General features: G+C 47.6%; 1 protein-coding gene and 1 pseudogene across 3 annotated transcripts in view; one reads left to right on the top strand and one right to left on the bottom strand.

The window, feature by feature from the left end:
* Nucleotides 1-354: 354 nt before the first annotated feature.
* LOC101585515 lies at nt 355-627 on the bottom strand (annotated as a pseudogene).
* Nucleotides 628-1,959: 1,332 nt separating this feature from the next.
* The window catches only part of Smarcal1 (SWI/SNF related, matrix associated, actin dependent regulator of chromatin, subfamily a like 1), a 62,454-nt gene continuing 37,435 nt past the window's right edge, over nt 1,960-26,978 (top strand). Inside the window, exons 1-9 of one of the 3 annotated variants that reach the window (XM_023701417.1) lie at nt 1,960-2,230; nt 3,617-4,458; nt 5,145-5,195; nt 9,238-9,450; nt 12,193-12,243; nt 17,111-17,297; nt 22,707-22,857; nt 24,181-24,339; nt 26,456-26,521. In XM_023701417.1, the coding sequence (XP_023557185.1) occupies nt 3,675-4,458; nt 5,145-5,195; nt 9,238-9,450; nt 12,193-12,243; nt 17,111-17,297; nt 22,707-22,857; nt 24,181-24,339; nt 26,456-26,521 (1,662 nt within the window). In that variant the 5' untranslated portion in view covers nt 1,960-2,230; nt 3,617-3,674. The other 2 variants (XM_004641350.2, XM_023701415.1) reach the window with 2 other exon arrangements.

Below are 26,978 nucleotides of genomic sequence, written 5' to 3'. Positions count from 1 at the left end.
AAATAACTCACAAAAGCACAGCTTAAAAAATTGAAATGTGTACCTTGCCTGCTCAGCTTGGAGAACTTTTTTTGTGTGTGTGTAACCAGGGATTGAACTCAGACCCTTGTGCTTGCCAAAGAAATGCTTATTCTACTGAGCCATCTCCCAGGCCCCAGAACCTTTTTTTTTTTTTTAAACAAAAACAACTCTACATTTATTGGCCTTCAGTAAAAACATAGGGGTAGTCAAAACAATATGAACAAACGTTTTACAAACACTCCCAGGGAAAACCACTTAAACAACTGCCTTTTTTACATATCATCGTAATTGCCATTACCTCACTTCCCTGCTGTTTGAATTCATTGATCATTTCTAGTTGGAGACACTTTGTAGCAGAGTGATGTTATCTCCTTTCAGAATGATCCTACCCAGTTGTTTCCTTGACTTTGTTTTAGAATGAATTTCTTCAGCATCATCTAATACAAGGTTCATGTACTCATCAAAACCAATAACACAGCCCTCTACCCGCATATTCACTTGCTCATACAGCCACATCTGGATCCGGGATCTATTCTGCAAGTATCTGAAGATGAGGTTGATGGGCTGCACCATCACCTTTTGCACTTTCTGGCCCTGACCTTGGCATGCCAAGGCAGAGCCCAACAAAGACAACAGCAGTCACCACGCTACCTCTAGCGGCAACTTCCAGAGGGAGAGCCAGCTTGGAGAACTTTCAAGTTTCCTGCTCAGATCTTTTTCCTATGTTTATATGCATCTATGCGAGAGACTTTTTCCACACCAGCTCTTGGTTTTTCTTCTCTTGCTTTTAGTGAATCAAAGTACACATGATTGCCGTGCTTCCTTTTTCTAAATATATTTTGGCCATTTTTTAATATATGTATTTGGTACAGGGCCTCACTATGCAGCTCCGACTCTCGTCAGACTCTTGTGTTCATCCTCCCCAGGGCTGGGATTACAGGTATGAGCCACCACTCCCGCACTCCCTGGCTGCTCAGCACACCTGAGGGTGGGACTGGAGCAGCATGTGGTGCTGGGAATTGACCCCTCTCCCTGTGCTTGCCTAAGCAGGCACTTAGTCTGTTGAGCTATCTCCCCGGCCCCTGGCAAATCTTTAAGTAGAGATTTACCTCTGTTTTTATTTTATTTTTATTTATTTATTTATTTATTTATTGGTACTGGGGATCGAACTCAGGACCTTGCACTTGCTAGGCAGGAGTTTAAGCTGCTGCACTGTCTCCCTGACCTTTACCTCTGTTTTAAAATGACCTTTCTCTTGGGTACATTGATAGAGAATATTTCTCACCAGTATGTAATAATAGAATTTGTTGCAGAGGCTGTTGGTGCTCAGAAATGGGGGGTAAATTCTTCTGCAAGTGTTGTATAAAAGCCAAAGTAGCTTAATGAGGCCTTGAGAAAAATACGGAAATACCAGTCTTACCATTTGTAAAGTGGGGCTACATAGGCTGCAGCAAGAATTAAACGACCTAATTTAGATCAACTTTCAACTCCGTGACTGATGATGATAGTGACAATGATACTCCATGGTCCAGGAAGGTGGGAATGGGCCTTAAAATACAAGAATATCGCTCGCTACCAGGAATAGATGCGCCGGTTGATACTCCTATTCAGTGCTATCAAATCAGTCTGGGTGTCCGCAATGCTCTCTGGAGACAGATCTGACAGCAAAACTCTAGTTTTGTAAATATATATCTCCGTGCCATGCTTTCAGGAGCCCTTGGCTAAGCCTTTGGGGAAAGCGAGAACTACAACTCCCAGGGTGCACCACTTCTGTCCCGTCCCCGCCCCTGCGTCTCTCCTGGAGCAATCCATAAATCCCAGGAGGCTTTGCAGTACCCAGCTCTCTACTCCCACCATTTGAAGCAGAATTTAGGCCGCATTGCCCGCTGGGAAGTGTAGTTCGGCAGTGATCCAGCCTTCCAGGCTTGACCGCTGCAATAAGGCGGGCTAGCAAGCAACGCCTCAATTTCAGCTCTTAACGGTCCACCTAGAAGAAGAAACTAGCTCCGGAGGGTTGTGCAGATGCGCCCGGCCTCGAAGTCGGCTAAGTAGGCAGCTCGCGTTCTAGACCTCAGAGGGTGAGAAAGGGAAGCGAGAGGAAGGCGGCTGAGACAGACAAGACTAAATGCCACGGAGGAGGGAGCGGCCAAGAAGAACAAGTGGAAATAAGTACTGAGTGGGGCGTGGCGCCCCGTACCGGGAAGCTAGGGTGAGGCACGCCCCGGAAGCGGAATTGAGAGACATCCCGGGAAATAAAGGCAGAGGGCCGGAATTGTGGTGCGATGTTCTGCGGGGTCGGGGCTGGCTGGGCGCTTGGCTCACCTGGCTCACCTGACCTTGGACTGGGGCGTCTCGGAGTCCTGGCTTGAGCGAGAGGCCGCAGCATGTTACCCCCGGAGACAGGTGCAGCACCCTGGGAGCAGAGCCTTTCTGTAACTGCTGGTGGCCGGAGGTCTGACGCCCGCGAGGGAAGATGTTTTGGGGCTCAGGGATACCCAGCAGGGAAGAAAACCTTTGAACCCTACAGCCCCCTTCAGAGGCCCAACAGTACTAGTGCAGTACGCCCGATGGTATCGCTTTAGGCATCACAGGGAGTGACTTCGGGGGCACGTTTATTCTGAATCTTAATGTAAAAGTGACCCAGCTTAGGGCCGGGAAGATGGCTCAGTAGACTAAGCTTGCCTGGCAAGCGCAAGGTCCTGAGTTCAATCCCCGGTTCTGCAAAAAAAAAAAAAAAAATTAAAAAAGTGACCCAGCTCATAAGAAAATGTCTGGGATAAGTTAATTAAGAAACATTCGAGTACAAAATATAACAACTAGAATTTTCCTATTTTTGTAAGAAATACCTTTATCTCCTAAGCGTGTGACAGGAAAAAATTGCAACTCTATCACTACTGAATTAACAGTGGCTACTTATGACCAATGAGATTACAATGGAACTTTACCCTTTCCTGTATTACACCTTTATGTGGCATCTGGATTTTGTAAAACAAGCATTAGGTTTTTTTCTTTCTTATTCTTGGAAAAGAGCCACTTGGCTATGGCATTTGGGAGTGAGGTGTCAAGGCCAGCTTCTCTGGCTTCACTATGCCATATGCAAATCAATTTACCGAGGATGTAAAGAGCGCTGAATACTAGGGGGTAATTTGGTGCATGTTCTAAGTGAGGGCTAATGCTTTTTTTCTTCTACGTTGGACAGACACTATTTTAGCAAGTGTCATGCCATGGTGTGTAATTGTTTGGTGTATTTCTGTCTAATCCATTATCCTTTCTGGTTTAAAACGCTACCTTTCTCATGTGATGGATTTAGGTTGTACTACAGAACTCTTTTGGAATCCGGGAATTTACCTTGGGTGGAGGATGGGAATGAGAAAAATTGCTGAAATACCTTTGAGCTTTGGGTTTGCTTTTTCATCAGGATCGTTATGTACTATATGTTGCCTATTATCCCTGGGTGTGCAATTTTGAATTATAAAAGAAATGTTAATATGTCCTTTACACTTGTGCTTATGTATTTCCTGGGACAAAAGCTTGTTAAAATCAAGGTAGAAGCGTGGTGAATTTAATGTTTATTTCAGTCTTTTTTCTTTTACAGATTTTGCCAACTTCCCAGTTAAAGGCTGACATTTCTGCTTAAGCATTTCCCTGTTAAAATGTCCTTGCCCCTTACTGAGGAGCAGAAGAAAAAGATTGAAGAGAATCGACAGAAGGCTCTGGCCCGGAGAGCTGGAAGACTATTAACGGGGCAGTCTCAGTGCACAGACTCAGGTTCCTCTGTTGCTGCCAACCCTTCCCTGTGTAAGCAAGGCTTTTCTCAAAATTTCCCTCAGGGGCCTTCTCAGCCAGAGAGCCATGGTGTTACTGTCAAGAAGCAGAACCTCCATACTTCGTCATGTGACCAGAGACCTCATTCCCACCAGTTTCAGCTCACCACACCAGAGCATGCCAAGGGAATATGGAAGAGCCAGGGGATGGCCTGCCCAAACCAGGGCCGCCCAAGGCAGGTGACTCTTCCTGGGCTCTCTCCACCATTGGCACAGAGTCCTCCAAATGTCGCTAACCAACAGCTCTTTGGCTATAAGATCAGTCAAGGTCATCTTCAGGCTTCACATCAGACTGAATCAACATCTGATGCTAACACACCTCCTAAGTTTTTGGCCAAAGCGAAGTGTTCCTGGGAGACACCACTTTCTTCCTCTTGTCAGCTGACTGAGGACCAGGAATCAGAAGCCAGAACTGCAAAACCTTCCACCTCAGGGCAGAGCCTTTCTAACATTCATGAAGGAAGACTCCAGGAGAAGCTGAGTACCCCAGTGCAGAAAGCATTGAGCTCCCAGAAAGGGCAGTGCATAAGGGAGGGAGATCGCTTCTCAGTGAAGATCGGCTACAATGAGGAGCTCCTTGCTGTGTTTAAGAGTCTGCCCAGTAGAATTTATGGTAATGAGGCTTTTGTTCTGCAGATGTTTTTTTCTATATTTAGAATCTCTTCTAATCTAACAGTTTCTCATAAATATTAAGAGAGTACATTGGCACATTCTGTCCATGCAGTTATTAAAATTTCTTCTATTTTTGCCAGTGTTTCCCTTTATAATACACATTGTCTCCAACAGCTGCCCCATTGAGGAGCTGTTCTCTCTTGGCCAGAGAAGAAAACTGCTGAGCATTTACTGAGACACCAGTTCCTCTGCCAGGTATTTTAGATAATTGCAGCATGTCAGCCTAAAAACAGTTTATGAAGTATGTAGATGGTTTTTTAGTTTCAGTAAGGAATCCAGCTCAGCAACAAGGTTCAGTAACAGGCCTCGATGGTGTGGAGGAGAGCAGGACATGGCCCATTCTGCCGCTGCTCCTCATGTCGCAGCGTCTGACTACAAGGATTCAGGGAACCAGGATCCTAATCCTAACTGCCATGCTCGGAAAGGCCCTTAATGTCCCCGGGCCTGAATTAAACTTTACTATAGGAAGCAAAGTGATTATGTACATTTTGCTGTTGGTCTTCTCTGGGGATTTTGTGAATGAGTAGGGCCTTGCTGGTCCACTACTTTGAATTTGGCGTTTTCAGAAAACTTGAGTGCCCAAGTACAAATGGCAGCAGTAGCCATCAGTGTTGTGTTTTATTTCAGATCCCACCACCAAGACGTGGAACTTCAGCATGGCTGACTACGGTGCCCTGAGTAAGTAGGCATCACTGCCACCGTGGAGGGAGCCGTGGGCGCTGAAGCTTCCCCACAGTGGTGGAGGATCTGACCTAGGGTGTCATGTGTTGTGTGTGTCCTTACAAGGGGTGGGAACTTCCAGAGCACTGTTCTCGTGTCGCTTCCCACTCTGACCAGCCCAGTCTATCGGCTCCTTAGATGAAAGTCATCATCAGTGTTAGTTCACAAGAGTTAGCACTGAACGATGCCTTCTGACTGCTGTTCTGAGCCCCTCGACTGTGCTCATTCGTCGTGACAACCATTTTACAGGTGGGGAAACTGAGTCAGCAAGAGGCTGAGTCACTAATACAGGATCCCATAGCCAACAAGTTATACAACGGGGAGTCAGACCACAAAGGATGTGTTTCCACTAGAGCATGCTAGCTCCAGCAGTGATGGGCAGTTTTGTCAGGGGAAGATCCTGGTCTAGCAGACAGTACCAGTCCTCATAGGTGTCTGCATGGCCAGTGAACTCGAGAGCACAGGGACGGGATGACAGGCAAGTTCCAGCCTCTTGGGTGTCTGGTCATCATCAGCCCCTGGTGGCGCTACTTGCTTCTCAGACTTTGGAGACTGTCCTGTACCAGTGGGTTCACTGAGGTGCTTGGGTCCACGCCTCTGTCCAGGAGACAGGCTGGGTGCCTGCCCGCAACCACTGTGTGCCTACTCTTCCCTGCCCAGGTTGTGGAGGGAAATGACATGCATGTCTAGGTCGCATTTGTAGACTTGGAATATGAGGTAGCATTCTTGGGGTTCTCCAGGGCGGTTTCCAAGGGCTGATGAGGCAGCTTCTGTGGACTTTCCTGGTTCTCTCGTTGGCCACCTCCACTGCTGTCCCTTTACCTTTGGTTTTAAAGCCAGGAACACCCTACCTCTGAGCTGCATCTGAAGCCCTTTTTTACCCCAGTACTAGGGATTGAACCTGGAAGTGAGCTACATCCTCAGCCTTTTTTTTTTTTTTCCAGACAGGTTGAAGTGGTACAAGTAGGACTTGAACTTGTGATCCTCCTGCCTTGGCTTCCCTCAGGGCTGGAATTACAGGCATGTGCCACTGTGTGTGGCTCTTCTTCATGGCCTGGGCGGCAGCAGAAATACATTCCCATCTTTGGTGGTGGCTTAGCTCTGTGTCTAGCCATGATGCAGACTCGGGCACGGCAGGAGAAATGTGTTCCTCAGTCCTGGAGGAAAGCTGAGAGGAAGGAGCTTGGGGGCTTGGTTTCTTCAAAGACTTCCTTCCTGGACTTGGAGCTGGCCACCTTCTATGTCCTTTCAGCCTCCTTTGTGTGTCCAAGCCCCTTGTTTGCCCCCTCCTGTAAAGTTGTTAGTTGTCTTGGGTTAAGACCCACCCTACTGAGCTCATTAACTTTATGTACTTATTTTGTTTGTTTGTTTGTTCTTGAGACAGAGTCTCACCATGAAGTTCCAGACTGGCCTAGCGGGGCCAGGGAGATAGCTCAGTAAAATAAGTGCTTGCCTGGCAAGCGCAAGGGGCCTGAGTTCAATCCCCAGTTCTGAAAAAAAAAAAGAAAAAGAAAGAAAGAAAGACTGGCCTACAACTCACTGTGTAAGCCAGGCTGGCCGCAGACTCTCAGTGATCCTCCTGCTTCAGCCTCTGGAGTGCTGGGATTACTGGTGTGTGCCAGAACACCAGTTTATTTTTGCTTTCTTGAGACAGGGTTGTGCTGTATAGTTCAGGGTGGCCTTGAACACACTATAAGCCAGACTGGCCTCAAACTCAGTGATCTTCCTGCCCCAGCTTCCTGCATGTTTGGATTACAGCCATGTGTCACCAAGCCCAACTGTCTCATTAGGTCTCTGAATTACAGTGACATACTGAGGTACAGAGCTGTAGGGCCCTTTGAAGGGCCATGTTTGGCCCCTTGACATTGCTGCTTTTAGAAGCCCCATTTTTTTATTTTTGTATTTTTAGGGAAGGGTCTACAGGGTGTTCAGGGTCTCACGACCAGATCCAACTTATAGTGATCTGCCTGTTTACAGCCTTCCAAGAGCTGGGATTACAGGCAGGCGCCACCAGGCCCAGTCTCAATTGCCGTCTCAGCACACCTGTTGAGGGGGGCCGTCACAGCAGGCCGGGGATCAAACCCCCAGCCTCTGCACCAGCTTGCAGGCACTTTAATCTGCTGAGCTATTTGGTTGGCCCAGAAGCCCCATTTTAAAAAATTCATTGTTTTCCATGTTGGAAGGAGGAGGCCCAGTGCTGTAGGTTGTGTGTGCAGTTTTGACACCTGGTGTTCTCAAGTGTTGCTAATTTTAGATTACTGTTTTCTATTGTGATGATTTTATTTTGTCATCCTTTTATACCTGTTCTCTGACCAGTGTTTGGTGACTTAGAGATTTTCTACTTCAGGAAATTTACTGAAGTTCTCCGGGTGGTAGGATTGCTTTGTGCAGTGCTCCCCATTGGAGAAGAGTGTTTATCAGGCACAAAATTCTCTGTGTAACTTTCAGATGAAATTTCACGGTAGTAGAAACTCACTATAGTATCTCCTATAAACCAGGAAGTCTCCTGCAACAAATTTGGACTCAGGCAGTTATCCTTATATTTCCACGTTTCACTCAAGTTCATAATTATCGTGGCTTCTTAGTAGATGATACCTTTGTGGTGCTGGGAAATCCAAGACCTTACGCATGTAGACACGTGTTCGACCGCTGAGCTGTCGCCTCAGCCTGGTTATACCCGTGATCAGCATAATGTAAAGAGTGGCCAGCTTTTCTATCATTTTGTTTTAGGTATGCATCTGGATTTGGTTTCTTTTTTCTTTCTGAGATCCTGGTGATCACACCCTGGGCTGGAGGCAAGTGGGACCAGCACACTACTGCTGAGCTGCCTCCCCTGCCTGGGGGTGCTTTTGGATGCTATTGAACATTCACTGTAGAATATACAGAAAGTGCACTGACACGCAAAGAAGAAAAACTGCCCTGCAGTCGGCCCTGTAATCTTTTTGCAGTGCTGGGAATCAAACCTTGTACATGCTGGGCAGGTGTGCTACCCGCTGGTTGTATCCCCAAGCCCTCTGATTGGCTGTGTGTGTGTGTGTATATATATATATATGTGTTAATCCTGCAGTTGTGGTAAAATGGCTTTTTATTTCTCTGATTGTGACGTTGAACATTGCTCCAAGTGTTTTCTATCATTTTTCCTATTTGAGTTGGTTACATCTTGTCTTTTTATTCGTGATCTTAATATTCTTCTTCAGCATGTGCTTTATGTACCTTTACTTTTTCATCTTCCACTTTATTTTGGTTTGTTGGTTTTTTGGGTTTTTTTTTTTTGACAGTTTAATTGTATGTAGTCAAATCTTTTGATCCATAAAGTGCATGTGATAAATAAAACAGTGTTTGAAGCCATCATTTGTGACCTGTTAGTCGTGTTTCTCAATCCCTACTTCTCCAAGTAGTTGACAGGGTAGTGACCATGTGTAGGTTGAGTGGTTGATTATGGTGTGTTAGTGCCCACAGCTTCTCTAACACAACAATACAACAAGAGAAATGACCTAATAAGTGTACTCACCCTGGTGTGCTTTCTTTTTCCCCTGTTAACTTCTAGATTCTAAATTTTTATTTTTATTTTTATTTTATTTTATTTTATTTTATTTTATTTATTGTATTTTAGGGAAGGGTCTACAGGGTGTTCATGGTCTCACTACCAGATTGGACTCGTAGTGATCTGCCTGTTTACAGCCTCCCAAGAGCTGGGATTACAGGCATGGGCTGCCACGCCCGGTCTCAATTGCCATTTCAGCATGCCCTGGGGTTGGGGCCAGCATAGCAGGCCCGGGGATGGAACCTCCAGCCCCTGCACCTGCTTGTAGGTGCTTTAATCTGCTGAACTATTTGACCAGCCCTTAAAGGACATTTGTAAGCCTTCCTGATATAACAGTACCTTTCCAGTCCTTGTCCTCATTTTCCTTCCTTCCTTGTCTGTCTAAGCAGCCTGGGGCCACATGAGGTCACCCACAGTTGTCCACCATGTCACTTACATGCCTTTCTTCTTCTGCAGTGAGAGCAGTTCAGCGCCTCAGCACAGTCACCCTGCAGCCGCTGGAAGGAGTCAATGGCAGCAGTGGGGCACAGGCTGGCCTTCCTTCGGCTCTGTCGCTGGCCTTTGTCAAAGGGCGGTGCATGCTCATCTCCCGGGCCCGCTTTGAAGTGGATATCAGCTACTCAGCAGACCTCATTGCACTGTTTAAGCAGATGGAGTCCCAGAAATACGGCAAGTACTTGGTTCCGGTGTGATCCTGGGATAGATGGTGAGAGGTCTGTTGTCCTGTGTTTGAATATCCCCAGTGTTTGTTTTGGGGCTGGGGATGGAGTCTGGGGCCTTCTGCATGCTGGGCAAGTGCTGTGCCGCTGCGCTGTATCCCCAGCCCCACTTGGTGACTTTCCTAGTGGAGCCTCCCTGATCTGCCTCTTTTACTGTAGAAAGGTGAGCCTTTCCTTGTCCCAAAGTGTAGTGGGGATTGTTTGTCCTGAGGCCTCCTAAGGAGAAGGAGGCCCCACCCCTTTTCTCAGTCATCTCTTGTTGAAACAGATAAAGTGACTTCTGTCATTTAAACTCATGTTTTTATTTTGACCCTAGTAGAGCAGAAAACAGTGGTTTCCATAAAAATGTCCTTTTTTTTTTTTTTTTAATGCTGGGAATCAAATTCAGGACCTCCTGCTTGCCAGGCAAGTGCTATGCCACTGAGCTACATCCCTAGCCCTAAATACCTTTCTTTGACTAAGATGGGGATTAAATTTAGGGCCTTCACACTCAGCTACATCCCTAGGCTTTGAAAATATTTCTTGTTTAGAGACAGGCTCCCACTAAGTTCCAGCTGCCTGACGAGGCTTGACTTGCAGGCCTCTTGCCTCAGCCTCCCACTCTGCTAGTCCTGCAGGTGCGCATCACCATGCCTGGCTAACGCAGGTCTTTTCCAGCTGGAGCATGCAGGGGACCCCTGAGGGCTTGTGAAGGTATAAGTTGCTGGCCCCCAGTTTCTGCTTCTGTAGCTGGGGGCAAAAACATCCTGCTTCGACCCAGCTCCCTGGCACTGGTACTGCTGGTCAGGGCACCACAGGGCTCCAGTGGGGCCACAAAATGCTGGTGGCCTCCTGTGGTGGCAGCTTGCTAGCTTCACTGGGCTACTTCAAAACCCTGGTTTAGTTGGTCTAAAGTAGGATCAGGGCATGGGTGTTTTTAAAAATCTTCAGCTGAGCTTAGTTACTACCCAAGCTTACGAGTACTGGCCAGTGCAGAGCAAGCTTGCTTATTTTTTCTGTGAGGCTGCCTGGTGAGAATAGTGAGAGGCAGCTTTGAAGTCAGGACCCTATGGTTTCTTCCAGGTTCCTTCTTGTCTTGGCCCATGGTGCTTTTAAATCATGATGTGACTCTTAAGGATCCATGTCTTCCCATTCTTGAAAGGGTTTTGGTCTTTTCCTGAAGGAAGCAGAAGCAAAATCCCCTAAAGGCCAGGCCTCAGACCTCCTGTTCATCAGGGTTATGGGGATGCTGCACAGAGTGACCTGCCCCAAGAGCCTTCATTAGGGCCGGGGCTCCTTCCAGATAGGGAGCTGCTGATACTTGTTTCCATCTTCAGCTGGTGAGTTACCTGATGATGGTTGCTGGACGGGGTGCAGGTGAGGTGGGCAGGGTGCAGCCCAGTCCTGCAGTGAGCTACTCCTCATAAGAATTCTTTGCTCCCTGCCTCTCTGATGCTTGGCGTGGCTTAGCTCACCTTTAAAAGGCAAATACAGTGTCCTGTGTCTGTCATGGACTTTGCAAATCACAACAGGGACCTGGTCTGTTGGAGGAGTAGATACCACAAAAATAGAGATATCCAATCCTGCCCCCTCTGAGCCTTCCAGAAATCTTGACTGGGTTCTTCTCTATAGCTGTGCCTCATGGATTTTCCTGCTTGCTTCTGTGCTGCTGTCAGAACCAGCTGTGGTTGGGAAGAGGCTTCCTGGGCTAGTCCTTGATTTAAGGCTGCCTTTCTGTGGTCTTCCCATTAGGGGACACCTGGTGAAACTCATGTGTTGCAATGCTGCTCTCTGACCACCTTGCTTTCAAAATGACCTAACAGCAGAGAATTGACTTTGCTACCCAGAACATTTGCCGAGCCCAAGCTTTTGTCCACACTTCCTTATTTCCTCAGAGGGTGGATTGTAGGGAGACCCTTTAGCTAATGAGCCAGTGCTGGGCAGTGAGGTGCTCTCCCTTCTTAGCTAATAGTGCATGTGTTTTGTGCTACACTATACTATTAGCAGATGACATAATAATAACAGTAGCAATAATTCATGAACAGCTTATTTTAAGTGTTATTTTCCAGGCTTACTTCTATCAGCATCTCACATTCAGATTTCAAGTAACCTTGAGGATAACCCTATGAATCCTTATTTTTCAGATGAAAAAGCTGAGGCACACAGACATTGCATGACTTGCCCGGTAGCACAGCTCATGATCAGCAGAGCTAGAATTTGGACATAGGCAGTCCAACCACTCTGGTAGCGCTGCCCTCTGTACTCAGCTGCTTGTTTCACCGGTGTGAAATGGAGCTGATAACAGCACCGCTTCACAGAGCTGTGAGGGCAGACAGGAGCATGCGTGTCTCCGGGCACCGCGCCTGGATCGAAGCAGGCGCTGGTAGTGTGAGCTGCAGTGGTTATTCCTGTCTTGGACACTCAGGGCGTTTCTAAACAGGGGCCCCCCCCAGTCTCACACCCCAGTAGCCCCTTTTATCGCAGCCTTCCAACCCAAGCTTGTCACGTCTGTGCCCATCTTTCCTCCCTGTGTGTGTGTGCTGCAGGTGCCTGGAGGGCAAGTATGCTCTTCCTTTGTGCATCCCCTGCAGGAACTCATGCCCAGGCACAGTGCTGGAGGCTCACAGAGGTTTCTGCTGCTGGGGAGAAAGTGAGTGAATGTGCTGGTGAGAAAGGTGTGTCCTGTCTGATGATTTCTTTCTTCTCATTACAGATGTCAAGACTAGGAAGTGGAACTTTCTCTTGGAAGAGCACAATAAACTAAGTGAGAGGCCCACCTTGCTTTTTTCTTTCTTTTTTTTTAAAATCATGCTGTTGGTAATCTTTGAGAATCTGCAAGGTGGTGCTGTTAAGGTTCTGAGGCGTGGGAAGCCTTCCTGCTGCCACAGATGTGTTAGCAGGAATCAGAGGTGAGCTGGGATTGCTTAGCTCAATTGGAAGCAAGCATGGATGACCTCTCAGAGCAAGCTTTCCATTTACCTCTGCTGCTATGTTTTTATGAAGGTAAGAGAGTGTCAGGGTTATGGCTTTGGAATGGAATGTGTTCTGCCAGCCTCAGGCATCCTGGCTGTGGAAGTTTAGCACAAGGTACTTCGGAAGCTGACCAAGGAAACCACAAGAAAGAGAAGCCACTTTGGCTTATCATTTTTCTCCCATGTGCTCTGCTTGAATAGGGCAGTAAATTCTACTATGCCTGAGAAAACAGACATGCTCATCTCTCAGCCTGCCCTGGAATGCCAGTTGTACCCATCCTACCAAGTTGCAGTGATTTTGCGACTGAGAAAGCTACTAGCACCGAGCCTGTTCCCGCCGGGCCATTCAGTCATGTGGCAGTCACACAGGAGAGATCCAGCCCACCTTGGGAGCCAGGAGTTATTGGCCATCTTGCCTGTCCGGCTAGGCCTTTAAGGAAGAGGGAAAAGTGGTGTGTCTTCCCTATGTCCTGCTTCTGCGATTCACTGTGTGATATCAGATAGGTAATTCAACATTCTGGGTCCCATCATTGTCCCTTCAATTAAAAAAAAAGGGATCTTTAATCCCTGTCTGCCTCACTGATACAGGAATTAGGTAGCTAGGAAAAGGATTTGGTACCTGGAGGAAAGCCGTGTCTGTTCCAAGGTTAAGTGTAAGTAGGAGGTGGTGCTATTTCGTGGGAGTAAATGCTGTCTGATGCAGAAAGGGCAGCGGATGTTTGGCTTAGGCTAAGGCGCTCTGGCTGCTGCTATTTAAGCTTGTGACTCAGAGGGAACTATTTGGCTGATCGTTAATGTTTTATTATAAATGGGAAATCTCTCCTCTCTCCTCTTTGTCTTTGAACCAAGAAAAAGCAAGTAAATATGTCAGCTATGAGGACTTTGATTTTTATGAAATAACAAAAAGCAGCGTACTTGTACCATTAGCAGACAAATACAATGGCAAAAATTAGTCACTCATGCAGCATTATATATAGTGGTTTCGAATCCGTCGTGGACCACAGGCTCTTTAAATGTAATGGACACCGTGGGTTCTTCTTCACCCATAAAAGCTCACATAGTGAATTTGCATTTGACATTGATACTTTCATGGATCCTGAGTTAGGAATTCTGAATTTAGGATTTTACATATTTTCTTTTCCTTATGGTGTCCTATGGAACCTAAGAATGATTCTCTTTATCTTGCATATAAATCAAGGTTGGTGCCCTGAGAAAGAAAACATTGACTTTCCTTTCTGGGAGCTTAGCAGACCCATAGGAAAGTCAGTGACAGAAGAGACTAAAGTTGCATTTGCATTTCTAACTGACCCATTCATGACACTTCTGAGGCCAGCTTCATAAACCCAGAAATGGGTGGGAAGGCACTGCAGATTATAGCACAATTTGTGGTTCAGTTCTGAGCCCACTGTTGGCACCGCAGACCTGGGCAGTCTGCACTTCGCTCAGCCCGAGGCCTCCTTCCTCATGTGTGAAATTAGCTCACTGACCCCAAGCTAGGGAGCATGTGCCTATGAAGTTAATGAAATGGGAGTAAGACCTGAGCGAAGGAATGCTCACTGATGACGTGGGGAGGGCTGTTTTGTCTAGTAGAGCAGATCTAAGAGCTTTCTTCCGCTCTCCTTTCTCAGTGACTAGAGTCCGTCTGCCCACAGTGAAATTGGCACGAGGCCCTTTGTTTTCCCCTGGCTGTCGCAGTCCAGAAGGGTTGTCAGCGATCTTGTCTCCTCAGCTGCTATTTGAAAACATTAGCATCTCTCAGCTGTGTGGCTACTAGCGTTCTGCCAAAGCGCCTGGATGACGCACAAAGCCAGACAGCAGCACATGCCCGTTATCTTTGTGTCCCAGGGAAAGGACAATAGAGACAGGCATGGACAGGGATTGGTGATGGTCTCCAAAGCACACCCAGCTGGTGGAACGAGCAGCACAGGATTTTGGAGACAGTAGATAGTAGGAGACAGAGTGAATGCTGGATGGTTTTTTTTCTCCTTTTAAATGGATGAAAGAATATAACACTTCCAAAGCACAGCATTTTTAATTGGATGATGCCAGCTGGATCATCATCCCTGAGCTTTCATCAGGTGTTTGAGTTCTAAAGATCTGTAAGATTAAAATGAAAATGATTGGGCTGGCCAAATAGCTCAGCAGATTAAAGCACTTGCTTAGGCAGACTCAGTGGCTGGGGTTCGATCCCTGTGTGCCCTGCCAACCTGCCCTCAGGGAGTGCTGAGATGGCGATTGAGACTGGGTGTGGTGGTGCACACCTGTAATCTCAGCTCTTGGGAAGCTGAACACAGGCAGCTCGCTGTGAATCTTATCTATATAGTGAGACCCTGTAGACCCTTATTAAAATTTAAAAACAATAGAAAAAGAAAATGACTTTTGCAAGTACACGGAATGCTCAGTCTCTCGATGTGTGTAGCAACCACCATGGTCAGGTTTTATTTGGAGGTAGTATTTCTGTATCGGTATGGGCAGCTCATTTGTATGTTAAAGCCGTCAGCCTTGCCTCACTTACTATTATGGTGCCTGTTCATGGAAACTGTTTCTGAAAGTAGCAAGTACTTGTATTTAGTGGATAGAAGTGGGTTTAAATGTATTGCATGGGCAAAGCAGATGCATGTAGCAGTAGATGGCTTAGACCCCCACATTGGCATTAGTACTTGCAGGTACCTAACTGGAAGTGTGGTAGAAGACTTTTAGAAGACCTTGTGAGGATGTTAAAACATTTCGTCACTTGTGACTACAGAATAGAAAACCAACAGCTTTTGAATTTCTAGTAATACTAGGAAGAACATAATACACCTTCTTTCTCCTATGGCTTCACTGACTGGGTACCTGAGGATAGTAGGCCTTGGTCAGTTACTGTGACTTTCAGGGAGTACTTGGAAGGATAAAAGAAAAGGCTGAAGGTCTGTAAGTAATGGTTGCTTTTCTTTTTTTTTTTTTTTTTTTTTTTTTTTTTTTTGCTCCTCGAATGCCTTCAGGGCAGGTTTGCCTGGCTGGAGTGTTGTGGGGATCGAACTACAGCAACCTGAGGCTGACAGCTTTGTGGAAGCAGCCACTTAAAGGACTGAGCCAGGGCCAGGCCCCCAACAGTTGCTTTTCTCATTTGACTTTTTTTCAAAGCATAATAATAAAAGGGAATACCTTGGAAGCTACCGCCCACAGGACAGCAGGTTGTGATTAGTAGTTTACCATCCTCTACCAGGAATTTCTGTCATCTTTTTCTGTCTCTAGTATATTCATTTTGTTTTTGTTAGATAAAGGCATGGGTTTTTGTTTTAAGATTAAACGAGGCTAAATTACTTCAAAAAGCAAATTCAGGACAATTAATTGACTTCCATTTCCAAGTAAATCCCATACTAATTTCTTTTTTCCCCCACTGAGGTTAATGGTCCTATCTAGATGAAGAGGTTTGGGTTTTTTTTTTGTTTTGTTTTTTTTTTTGATCCCTTATATACTTTAGGACCAGCATACTTGAAAGAAAAGTCAAGGGCCTTACATTGAGAAGTACATGTAATGGTTACTCCAAGTTATAGTGCTGACTCTGAGCTTAGCAGGTATTGCTAAACTCTTTTTCCTTTTTCTCTTTTTCATTACTGGGGATCTAACCCAGAACCTTACAAAAGATAAGCAGTGGGTGTGGTGGTGAACGCCCGTGGCCCCTACACTTAGGAGGCTGATGCAACAAGATTGCTGTGAGTATGAGGCTTGCCCGAGCTGCATAGTTTGTTCAAGAACAGTCTGAACTGCATAGCAAGACCCTGTCTGGGGAAAAAAAAAAAATGTGGACAGATGCTTTTCTTCCATGCTATGCCTTCAGATGATAAATTTTATTTATTTATTTTTGTTTTTCTGAGACAGGCTTTCTGTGTAGTTCAGGCTGGCCTGGAAGTCACTGTGCAGCCCAGGCTGGCCTTGACCTTGCCGCGGTCATCCTGCCTCCGTCTCCCAAGTGTGTGGGAGAAACCACTCTAGTCTCTTCCCGGCCTTCTCGAGTACACACCTGCATCTCTGCACAGAGCACTGTTTCTGCCTGGGGACAGTAGGTGACTTAGTGTCCATTGCCTCCTCCAGTGGCCGAGAGTGGGACCACCCTGGGCTCCGTAGTGAGTTCAAGGCCAGTCTGAACTACATGGTGAGACCCTGTCTTAACAAAAAACAAACAAAACTAAGTTATACAAATCAGTCCCAGAGACACTTGACAATTCTTCTCATCATTTGTCATAGCCTCCCAAATGGCATTTGCCTTACAGAGAGGCCTCTTAGTTGCAGAAAGAAAGGAACAAAAAGGAAAACAGTGTTTTGGGTTCGTGAACTCAGTTAGGACCCAGCTGCCAGCCCCCATTGTGCCCTCCAGGCAGCCCTTTTGGGGCCACAGGTGACAGAATACCCTTCCTGAGCTGTGTACCAGGAGCCTCTTTCCCTTCCCCACATCTTTTTTACTTATTTATTTGGTACAAGGTCTTGCTACACAGCTCAGATTCATAGTAATCCTTCTGTCTCAGCCTCTCCAGTGCTGGGATTATGGGCCAGTACGGCCTGTGGTCCTGGGGCCCGAAGCCCAGTCCTTGTGCTTGACAGGCAGGCGCTTAGCCCCTCCCCATGCCTTCCTGAACATGAGCACTGTGCTTCACACACCTTTCTTCTTCTTTCCAGTTATGAGAGCACGCTCTCTCCCGCAGGTTCAATTGGAACCTCTGCCCAAGACGCTTACCCTGGCGTTTGCATCTCAGCTAGAGAAGACCTCTCTCCACCTCACGGCAGATATTCCTGAGGCAGACCTTTCTGGAGTGGATGACAAGCTTGTGTCCAACCTGATGCCTTTTCAGAGAGCAGGAGTCAAGTAGGTTCTTCACCTTCCTCTTGCTCGAATTTCATCACTTATCCCTGACCGTATTCAAATGCTTCCTCTTTCATGAACATGGATGTCAAGAAGCATCTAGGCCTTAAACAGCCAGGTGCACAATGACTAAAACTTTCTGGTAACCGTTGATTTCAAATTCTTTGAGTTAACCGAGACTCTGGATTGCAGGTGTATAAAACCCCAATTCAAACTAGCCAAGGGAAGGAGACTTCTCACTGCATGAGGCAGAAAATCCAGCATCTCTGAAGATAGTGCCCGTATGTTCTGTCCCTTGCTTGGCTCTGCTTCTGAATTTGCACTGTTCTCAGCCCGGTGCTCCTCCGTGTGGTGGTGAGCTCAGCAGCCCAGCCAGAACCCTTCTTTCCTGGTAGAGCTGACACTGCTGTGGCTTAATCTGATGATGCTGGGGCCGGCTGTGTAGGCTTGGACACTGGAAACCATGCTGGTTAGACTCAGAGAGAGGCCCATCCTGAGAGCCAGGGCTAAGGCCTTTCCCCCCTGAACTGAGAGTGGCTCTGCACAAGACAGTCAAGGTGAACTACACAGTGGTGATGGCGAACCTTTTAGGGAGGAGCACCCAAGATGCAACCCAGAGCCCACCTACTGTCGCAGAGTGCCCGCGCTGCAACTAAATCTGCACACTGAGGCTTTAGTTAGAAAAAATTCAGACATAAAAACCTTTTGTCTTTAGAACAACACGTGCCATAGGTTCCCCACCAGTGTTAAAGAGAGACAAGAAAACTCATGCCCCGGCCTGTCCTTTGTCTTCAGGTTTCTTGGGAGAAGCCAGATGATAGGTTTGAACTAATCCTGGTAGTACACAATGTAGTCTGAGCACTTTAGGAGACTAGGGCAGTAGGACTGCATGTTTTGAGCTCAGTATGAGCAACTTAGTGACTTAGTGAGACCCTGTCTAAAAATAATTTGAAAAGGCCTTGGGTGCAATCCTAAAAAAAAGGAAAGTTTTGCACTGAAAATATGAAAGTAAAAGAAGAGGCCTCAGTGGTGCATGCAGAAGTCATGTGACTTGGAGCTGTTTGTAGGCAGTGTGGCTGGAGGCAGAGCCCACACAGGGAAGGGACCTTGGCTGTCAGTAGAGCTGACAAACCTCCGGAGCTCGCCTGCTCGGAACCTGATTATGGAGTTTTAATGAAAGCTCGACTCCTCCTCATCAGTGTCCAGATCTCTGTGCCATTCACCACAGTTCACACTCTTATTTCCGGCCGTGCCTGCCACCCTTTTGTTCTCTTCCCCTCTGTATTGGTTACTTTCCCATCACTGGGCCAAGATACCCAAGAGCCCCAATTTAGAGCAGAGGCCTGCGCTCATGGTTTCAGTGGGTTTAGTATGTGGTCAGCAGGCTGCAAGGCGGAAGTGCGTGGGGAAAGTCAGTAGATGGAGACTTCTCACAGCCTGGCAGCCTGGCAGCAGAGGAGGAAGGCAGGAGCCGGGCCACGAGTACAGAGGTATTGTCCCGTGGCTCACCCTGTGCCTACCTCTGAGTGAGACTTCGGAGGACACTTTGCTCTTAGATAGCACATTTTGCAGAATTTCACCTTGCTTAGCCATTTCAGTGCTTCGTCTGTGAAGATGTTCTTTGGGCTTCATTGTCGCCAGGCTCAGGGCTGTTTATCCCTCTGGTCTTTCTTCCTTTGGCTTTTCTGTTGTTGAAACAGGTTGCCCACTGTGCCCATTAGGCAGCCCCTGTCTGCTCTATCCCTGTCCTTAATGGTGTACGAGGACATCGGGGGCTTAGGTGGTGAGTGCTGGTCTTGCCAGTTCACTCCATTACAATGAGGGGTCTTCTGTGCATGGGACCCCAGGCAGATGTACATGTGACCCTGACTTTATCTGCAGCACCAGGACGTGGCCAGAAAAGTCATCATTTTTTTTCTCTTTACAGTTCAGAAGCTGCTTATGTCCTTATAGGCTTTCTTTAAAACTTTCTAATTAAATCTAGATTTTAGCTTTCAACTTCTGAAAAGGTAGAGGTTTGATACAGGAGGAATGAGGGCTGTCAGTTCCTTTTTTTTTTTTAAATGTAAGAACAACAATTGAACTGACAAATTTATAGAGCAGAGCCTCTTAGACATCAGCTTCTTTTTATGTCTAAATGGTCCCATTCAATAGAAGAATATGTCCAATTTCAGAATCACTCGCCTGAAGTCACTCAGCTATAGCAATGGAATTGAACTGGGCATGGTGGCTCATGCTCGTATTTTGGGAGGTCAACGCAGGAGGATCACTGTGAGTTTGAGGCTACATAGTGAGTTTAAGGCCACTCTGAACTACATGGTGAGACCTTGTCTCAAAAATCATATGAAAAAAATTGAATTGAGACTTAAAAATCTGTGGTTTCTGATAGTGCATGTAGCATCTTTTTACCCATCATACAAAATTATCAGAAATGTATTTGGGAGCCAGGGAGATAGTTCAGTGGAATAAGCACTTGCCTGACAGGCACAAGGACCTGAGTTCAATCCCTGGTTCCGCCAAAAAAAAAAAAGAGAAATATATTTGGCTGTATTTTTCTGTTATTCTGGCCTTTGCCTTGTCTTTGTGGCAAGAAGGATGGAGTGCCGAGTGGTACTCTGTTCCTTAGTTTGGCCCCTTCAAGGCAGGGAAAAGGGAAAGAATGTAAAATTCAGGGGATCCCTTCTGCTTTGAGGATGGCCAGATGGACCAACCATCTGGAAGCTGTGGGCAGCCAAGCTGAGGAGGCGGAGACAAAAGCACTAGAAGGGTGTGTTCTTCCTCACTGGAGTGCTGCCTGCCCTCCCGGGCCACTAGATCTGTGAGCCAGAAAGTGAGGTCCGAATAAGTGTTTTCACACCTGGCCTCCCCCAGTTGTCTATGGTGTGGGTTGATCTCAGAACTGGGCCAGAAGATTTCAGAGGCATCAAGGTGCCAGAGGAGCCGGGCCTGCTGCAGAGAGGAGGTAGCATTCACTGGGTTCTTCATCCCCTGGTGGAGGGACATGTGGACAGAGGCTAGAGCTGTAGGCATGGATGATTCCTGTCTCCCCAGTGGCTGGTGTAGGTGCTGGGAGGACAGCAGTGCCACCGCATAATGCCCATTGTCTCCCGTGCTGTTGGCCCTCTGATGTGAAGGCCTCAGGTCCCAGATACCTGCTGCTCTGTTTCCCGTCTTAAGCATTGTTCTCCCATAATCAGAAAGACCAAGTACAGCCTAGCAGTCTTGCAGGCTGTGCCAGTGATTGAAAGAGATTCCATTCTATGTATAAGATGGAGGGGCCCAGGGAGATAGCTCAGTAGAATAAGTGCTTGCCTGGGAAGCGCAGGATCCTGAGTTCAATCCCCACTACCGAAAAAGAAAAAAAAAAAAAAGGGGCTGGTGAGATGGCTCAGTGGTCTAAAGCACCTACTTGGAACAAACTTCACAAAGCACAGGGACCACGGTTCGATCCCCCAGCACCACATGCCAGCCAGCCCTGCCCCCTGGTGGGCTGAGCTGGCCACACACACACACACACACACACACACACACACAAAAAAAAAAAAATAAAAAAAAAAAAAAAAAAAAGATGGAAAGGAAACAAGCCTCTGTTTCACTTGTTTGCAAGCAGATAATTGTTTTTTTAAGGTTTAAATGTAGGAAAACTGGGGTTTGGGGTAAGAGACCAGGCATCTGGTGCTCAGGATCTTCTTAGCTTTTCACTGATTTATCTTCAACTCAAGTCACTTTATTGTTGGCTTTATGTTTCTTCTTTTTGTAGGATAATAGCTATAATAGAGACATTTCGCAGCGCTTAGGACGGTGCTCGTCGCTGTCCTAGGTGCTCTATGCATAGCGTAGTGCTTCCCATGCTCAGGTTCTGTTGTTCCTCGTGTCCTGCTGAGGCACAGGCTGCAGAAGGGTGGGCGCTGCCCCCCAGCAGAGCTGGGCTCCTGGCTCAGGCCTGGCTGGCTCCAGAGCGGAGAAAGCCATGCTCACTGCAGAGGATTAGCCCGGCTGTTGCAGCTCAGCACTTTTGGCTCCAGGAGGCTGCTGGTTACTGGAAACCCTGCACTGAGGCCATGTCCCCTCCAGACACCCCCATTTCTATCCTCCCCACTGTGCATGCCCCTCTGGTGCAGAGAGAATTTCTTGTTCCTTCCAGCTCCATGCTGCCTTCCTGCATACAGAACAAGCTCTGATCTTCATAAGGCCTTATTTTTAACTCCATTTTATTTTATTTTATTTTATTTTATTTTATTTTATTTTATTTTTTTGTTTGTTTGTTTGTTTGTTTGTCTTTCCAGGCACATTGCCAGAGCCAGTCAAAACCTTGTCATAAATGGCATACCACACCTCTGTTCACATCCCCCTGGGCTCAAGTGCACACCACCCTCAATCTCCCTCCCTCAGTTCATGTGACCTGGTGGTCCCTAGTTCTTCTCCCTTCCACTGGACAGCCATTGCAGTTTCTGTGTCTTCCCTCACACTTTCTCTTTCCTTTCATTCTGCCCTTGGCCTGGCTCTTGCCCTTTCTATTTGGAGGGGTACGTCTTATAGTATCTGCCCCCAACCTTGTGCTGTAGAGGCAATTGTATATGTAAAAGAAACCTTAAAACTTACAGATCTAACTATACAAGGATGAAACTGGGAAGCACAGCCCATTCCCATCATTAGAAAATGACAAAACTTGAACAGCCTTAACTTCCCAGGTCCAGCTGTAAGACAAGTGTGGCTCAGCGGGATGCATCCTGTTAGGTTCTGCTCGCTTTCAAGCTTATCAAAGAATTATCACCGGGCTGGTGAGATGGCTCAGTGGTCTAAAGCACCTACTTAGAACAAGCTAAACAAAGCACAGGGACCGCGGTTCAATCCCCCAGCACCACATGCCAGCCAGCCCCGCCCCCTGGTGGGCTGAGCTGGCCACACACACACACACACACACACACACACACACACACACAGATAATTAAAAAAAAAAAAATTAAAAAAGACATCACCTCAGGGACGCTCAGCGTAGTCTTACACAGTGATTTCTTTTTCCTGCCCACCATAACCTGGACCTTGTTACACCATAGTAATCCAGTTAGCTTACCTAGGACAAATTTTGCTCAGCTGTGCATGCCAAGATGTGTAACCAACTGTACAACACCCTGTTCCCTGCTTTTGGTACTTCCTCCTAAATACCAATTTAAGTAACTGTTTTACTCTGAGACAAGGCTAGTGGTTTGGACCTCAGTGTCCCCTAGCCCACTCACTAGTGTACTAAAAGCTGTATGCCTCATAAGGCTGCTCTGTGCTATGTCATCCCTCTGGTTAGATCCTGGGTCACATGACCAGGCTGTGACTGTCTGCTTTTTGTGGCACCAGGTCTACTCAAAAGAATTTTCTGAAATATGGACTAGCTGTTCACCCTTCTTTGTTTGCTTGCAGTTTTGCCATAGCAAAAAGAGGCCGCCTGCTGCTTGCTGATGACATGGGCCTGGGGAAGACCATCCAAGCCATCTGCATAGCTGCCTTCTACCGGAAGGAGTGGCCCCTGCTGGTGGTGGTGCCGTCCTCCGTGCGCTTCACCTGGGAGCAGGTGGGTTCTCTTGTGTTGGAATTAGAGGACAAAGGGTTTTCTCGGGGGTAGAAGCAGCAACATAGTGGCTTGGAGGTGGGGCCTGGGATCTTCAAAGGTTCTATAAGGTAATGGCCGAAGAGAGATGAGCTGGTGACTGATGTTAGGCTAGATGGAGAAAGCCCAAGCGTCGTCAGCCTAGCTCATTGTCAGCTCATCACCCGCACTTTCAGTTCCTCTGCCCTCTATCTACCACGCTTAATTTCCAAAATATTTTTCACTCCTTTATCTCGCTTCATTCCGTAACGCGACAGTGAGTCCCTTTACAGATGAGCAGATCAAAGATCAAAGGGCTGATGTGCCATGCCATCTGCTGGTGAGGAGCAGGGTAAGACCTGAGATGTCCTCCTGGCTTCTGGGCTCAGTCTTGCATCTATAGAGGTGGGGTATTCACTGATAACCTTCTAGGTGAAGAGCCAGGCCTGAGCTCTGAGGAATGAAGTTCCATAGGCAAACTCAGGGAGGAAGACCTGCCCTCTCTTGGCTTTATGCTGCTGGTATCTGCCTCCGTCTTCCTCATAGAGCTTGGCCTCTTCCTAAGGCCTCTGTGAGTCAGGGTGACCTCTGACTGCTGCTGGTCAGTCTGCTGCCCAGATGTGCTTCTCAGAAGCCTTATGAGAATGTGTGTGGGAAAAATACCTTATTCATTTCTTGTCCTCAGGATCTGACTTCTGTCAGTCCCTGTAGAAAGCAGTCATTGGGTACAGAACTTGTGTGCCTTAACACTGATTCCCTCAGCACCACCTGGGAGTCCAGGGAATAGTCTGATAGATGGCTGCAAGTGGGCCTGAGAGAAGGTCACATGCCAGCAGCAGAGAGCGCAGCCCAAGCCAGGAGGAGGAGCGCTGCTCTGGAGGTGGGGCTGGCTGCCCAATGGTTCCAGGACCAGGTTTCCGTAGTCGCTGTAGAGGATACCTTTGTGAACATGGGCTTAAATATTTTCATCACCAGTAAAGACCATTTTTCTTCATTCCATCATGCTCTTTATACAGTTCTTCCCCAACAGAAACTTGTCTGGTTAGAGATCATAGAGATGAAGTTCACAGATACCACGAAGAGCCTGCTCATGAAAGGCAGAGTGTCTGGCCAGGGAAGAGGAAAGGGATGGGAGGGAGGTGTGGCAGTGACAAAGCTTTGGGCAGGTGCGGGAGGATGTGGAAGGAGAGAGACTGAGTTGGCTTTTCGGGAAATACTGAATGAGCCACATAGAGTACCGTTAGTGGGCTGGCTGGGGCCACAGCTGGTCAGTCATCACTGTGTTTTGTTGTGTCCTGTCGCCCACAGGCCTTCCTCCGGTGGCTGCCATCTCTGAGGCCAGAAAATATCAATGTGGTGGTGAATGGGAAGGGCTGCCTGACGGCCGGCTTGGTCAACATAGTCAGCTTTGACCTTCTGAGCAGGTTGGAGAGGCAACTGAAAACCTCTTTCAAGGTGGTCATCATTGTAAGTGATTGGCAGCATCTAGCAGTGCTTTATCTCTGTGGAAGCCCCTAGGATCTCCAAGAACCCTGGTATCTGTGGTCTCACCGAGACTTTCCTGGTTTCCTAGGGTATTGAAATTGTGGTCTTTATCTTACGGGGAGTTGGCCTTCCGCTCCTCCTCCCACACTGCTTCTCAGCCCGGGCTGCGCAGTAGCACCTTCTGGGGAGCTTTGTAAGAATGCAGCTGAATGAGGCTGTGCCGGAGTTTCTGGCCTGTCTCTTCTGCAGCACGAAGCCGCAGCTGGAGGCCAGCACATAGACCCAAGACTCCTGGGGCTCCAGCCTACAACCTAGACAGCAGGATGTGTTGTGGGAGCTCAGGGAGGGGGAGATGGTACAGTTGCTGACTTCGGGGGATCCCTGATCATGCTCTGCACATGCGAACCACACAGTGTTCTCAGCATACGCAAATACTATATTTTCTCTGTCTATATTTTCTCAAAGTTATCTGTGTAGCAAGTCTTTGGGGAAGTCATTTCTGATTTGGCACAAATTCAAGTGTGGTTTTTGAAAAATGCCAGCATCTAAGTGAAATGAAAAGGTTAAGGGAATACCCATGGGCGATGGTGAAAGCTCCAGGGTGTAGGGACAGAAGTGTCTGTCTTCTTTCTTGTGTGTTTCCCACACTGGGAACTTCACACATAACCACTGATCTTCCCTGTGCCCCGCCCCGGCCTTGTTAGCCCTTGTTCTTGTGAGTTAATCCACTGCGCAGCTGATAAAACTGACAGTGCTAGCAGGCGCATGGTTTGCCTACAGCCCAAAGCCAGCCAGGGAAGCGTTGACCAAAGCTGTTTGTGTCTGGCTTCAGAATCCATGTTTTCCTGTTTGTGCCAGTGGGCTTTAGCAAGCTGCTCACCACCAGGGTTTGATAAAGTCCAAGTTCTTTGGTGAAGTTCTCTTCTGACTTTAGAGAAGTACAGGCAGGAACAAATGGCAGCTCTGAGATGTCGCACCTCTCAGGAGGCTTTAATTTCAAGCCATCGTCGTGATTCATCCCAGCACCACTGTGTTATTGCCCACTGGTCCTATCTGTGCCCTTTCTGCAGTTTCTCTATAAATTCCATTTCCCTGACTCTCGTGGGGACATGTTGTGAGATAGGAGTACAGAGGTGATACCCTAAGTCCTCGAGCTGGAGGTTGGCTGACATCATGTACGCCCTCCATTGTTCCCTGGGTCGTTGTTCGTTCTAGCTGCAATGGATGGAGACCTTATAGATTCTTAAGAGGGGCAAAGCCAGGACGTCTCATAGGGGCTGAGAATATGGGATGCTTACAAAGAGGCAGGACTGCTTCAGACTTGGAGCAGCCTGATGGCTTAAGGGGTATCCTTATACCCTTTTGATGGATGGGGAAGGTCAGTTAGGGACCCTTGGCAGGTCAGTTAGGGACTCGGAGTCACACCGTAAGGAATTGGAGTGTGTACTGACCTAGAAACTGTCCCCCCAAGGTTCTCTGACTGTATTAGTTACTAAATTGGCTTTAGAAAATATGGCCTATTCTTCGCTTATCCACAGAGCACAGAGCTGACAATAATCAGGCTTTGTGTTCTAAACATAATGGTCTCAGGAGGGCAGGGTGCGTGCTGCCTGCAGTTCTTGTAGTTTCATTTACTCCCACTGCAGTGGCAGGATGGTGCCGGGCCTGGGTTGGTATGCCTAGCTTCCTTACTGCACGGTGACGCCAAGGGCAGGCCCTGGACCCTAGAGCCTTGTGGCAGTGCAGGGCACATGGCTAGTCTGAAGCTTAGTTGCCTCTACTGCTACACAGATGCAAGATGCCACTTACAAAGCACCAAACACCTTTCAGTGGTTTGTTCCTCGCAAACAACCTCTGAGAGGGGCAAAGTAGGGACTCACTGACGCAGCTGTCTACACAGAAAACTGTCCCCAGAGCAGTGAAACAACTTGCCCAGAGTGCAGTAATGAGGCTAGAGACCTGGCTCCATCCCTAGCCCACTGCTCTGTCTCTTTGCATGAGAGCCCATAGGCCAAATGCCAGGCGAGAGCCAAGCTTTCTATGTCCCCTTTTTCCTCTCAGGTTTGGGCCTTGTTCACTATGTGGCCTTTTCTTTCAGGATGAATCTCACTTCCTAAAAAACAGCAAGACCGCCCGCTGCCGAGCAGCTGTGCCCATCCTAAAGGTGAGTGCTGCTGAGAGGAGACTTGGGCCCAGGGCCCCTGCTCCTGGAGAGGAGTGTGTGGGGTCTTAGGAGAGCAGGCCCGAGCCCCAGTCTGTGTGCTGTGGGCAAGACCCAGCATCAACTTAGGGTATCTTCTCAGGCTTGAGTTCCTGAAAGCTGGCTGAAGGCCCAGAGTTCGCACAGAAATGTGCTCATAGGTCCAGGTGGGTTGAACTTTGGAATTCTTCTCTGGCTTCCTGCCTGGACAGGGGAGGACCTCCAACAGCTTGTGCACCAGCCAGCTCACGAGAAACTGAGTCACGAATAGTGGAGATGTCAAGTGCCGAGAGCCAAAAGTGATGAGCTACTCAACTGAGAACCAGGCCAGGCCCTGGGAGTACATGAATTAACCCTGGCAGAGCGGAGCCAGGCCTTGGCAGCCAGCCCCAAGGCCTCTGCTCAACAGGAAGATCTGCGG

This window comes from Octodon degus, unplaced genomic scaffold (genome assembly GCF_000260255.1).
Source record: "Octodon degus isolate 3935 unplaced genomic scaffold, OctDeg1.0 scaffold00135, whole genome shotgun sequence".
Classification (NCBI taxonomy): domain Eukaryota; kingdom Metazoa; phylum Chordata; class Mammalia; order Rodentia; family Octodontidae; genus Octodon; species Octodon degus.
This window is presented reverse-complemented; position numbering and strand designations above follow the sequence as displayed.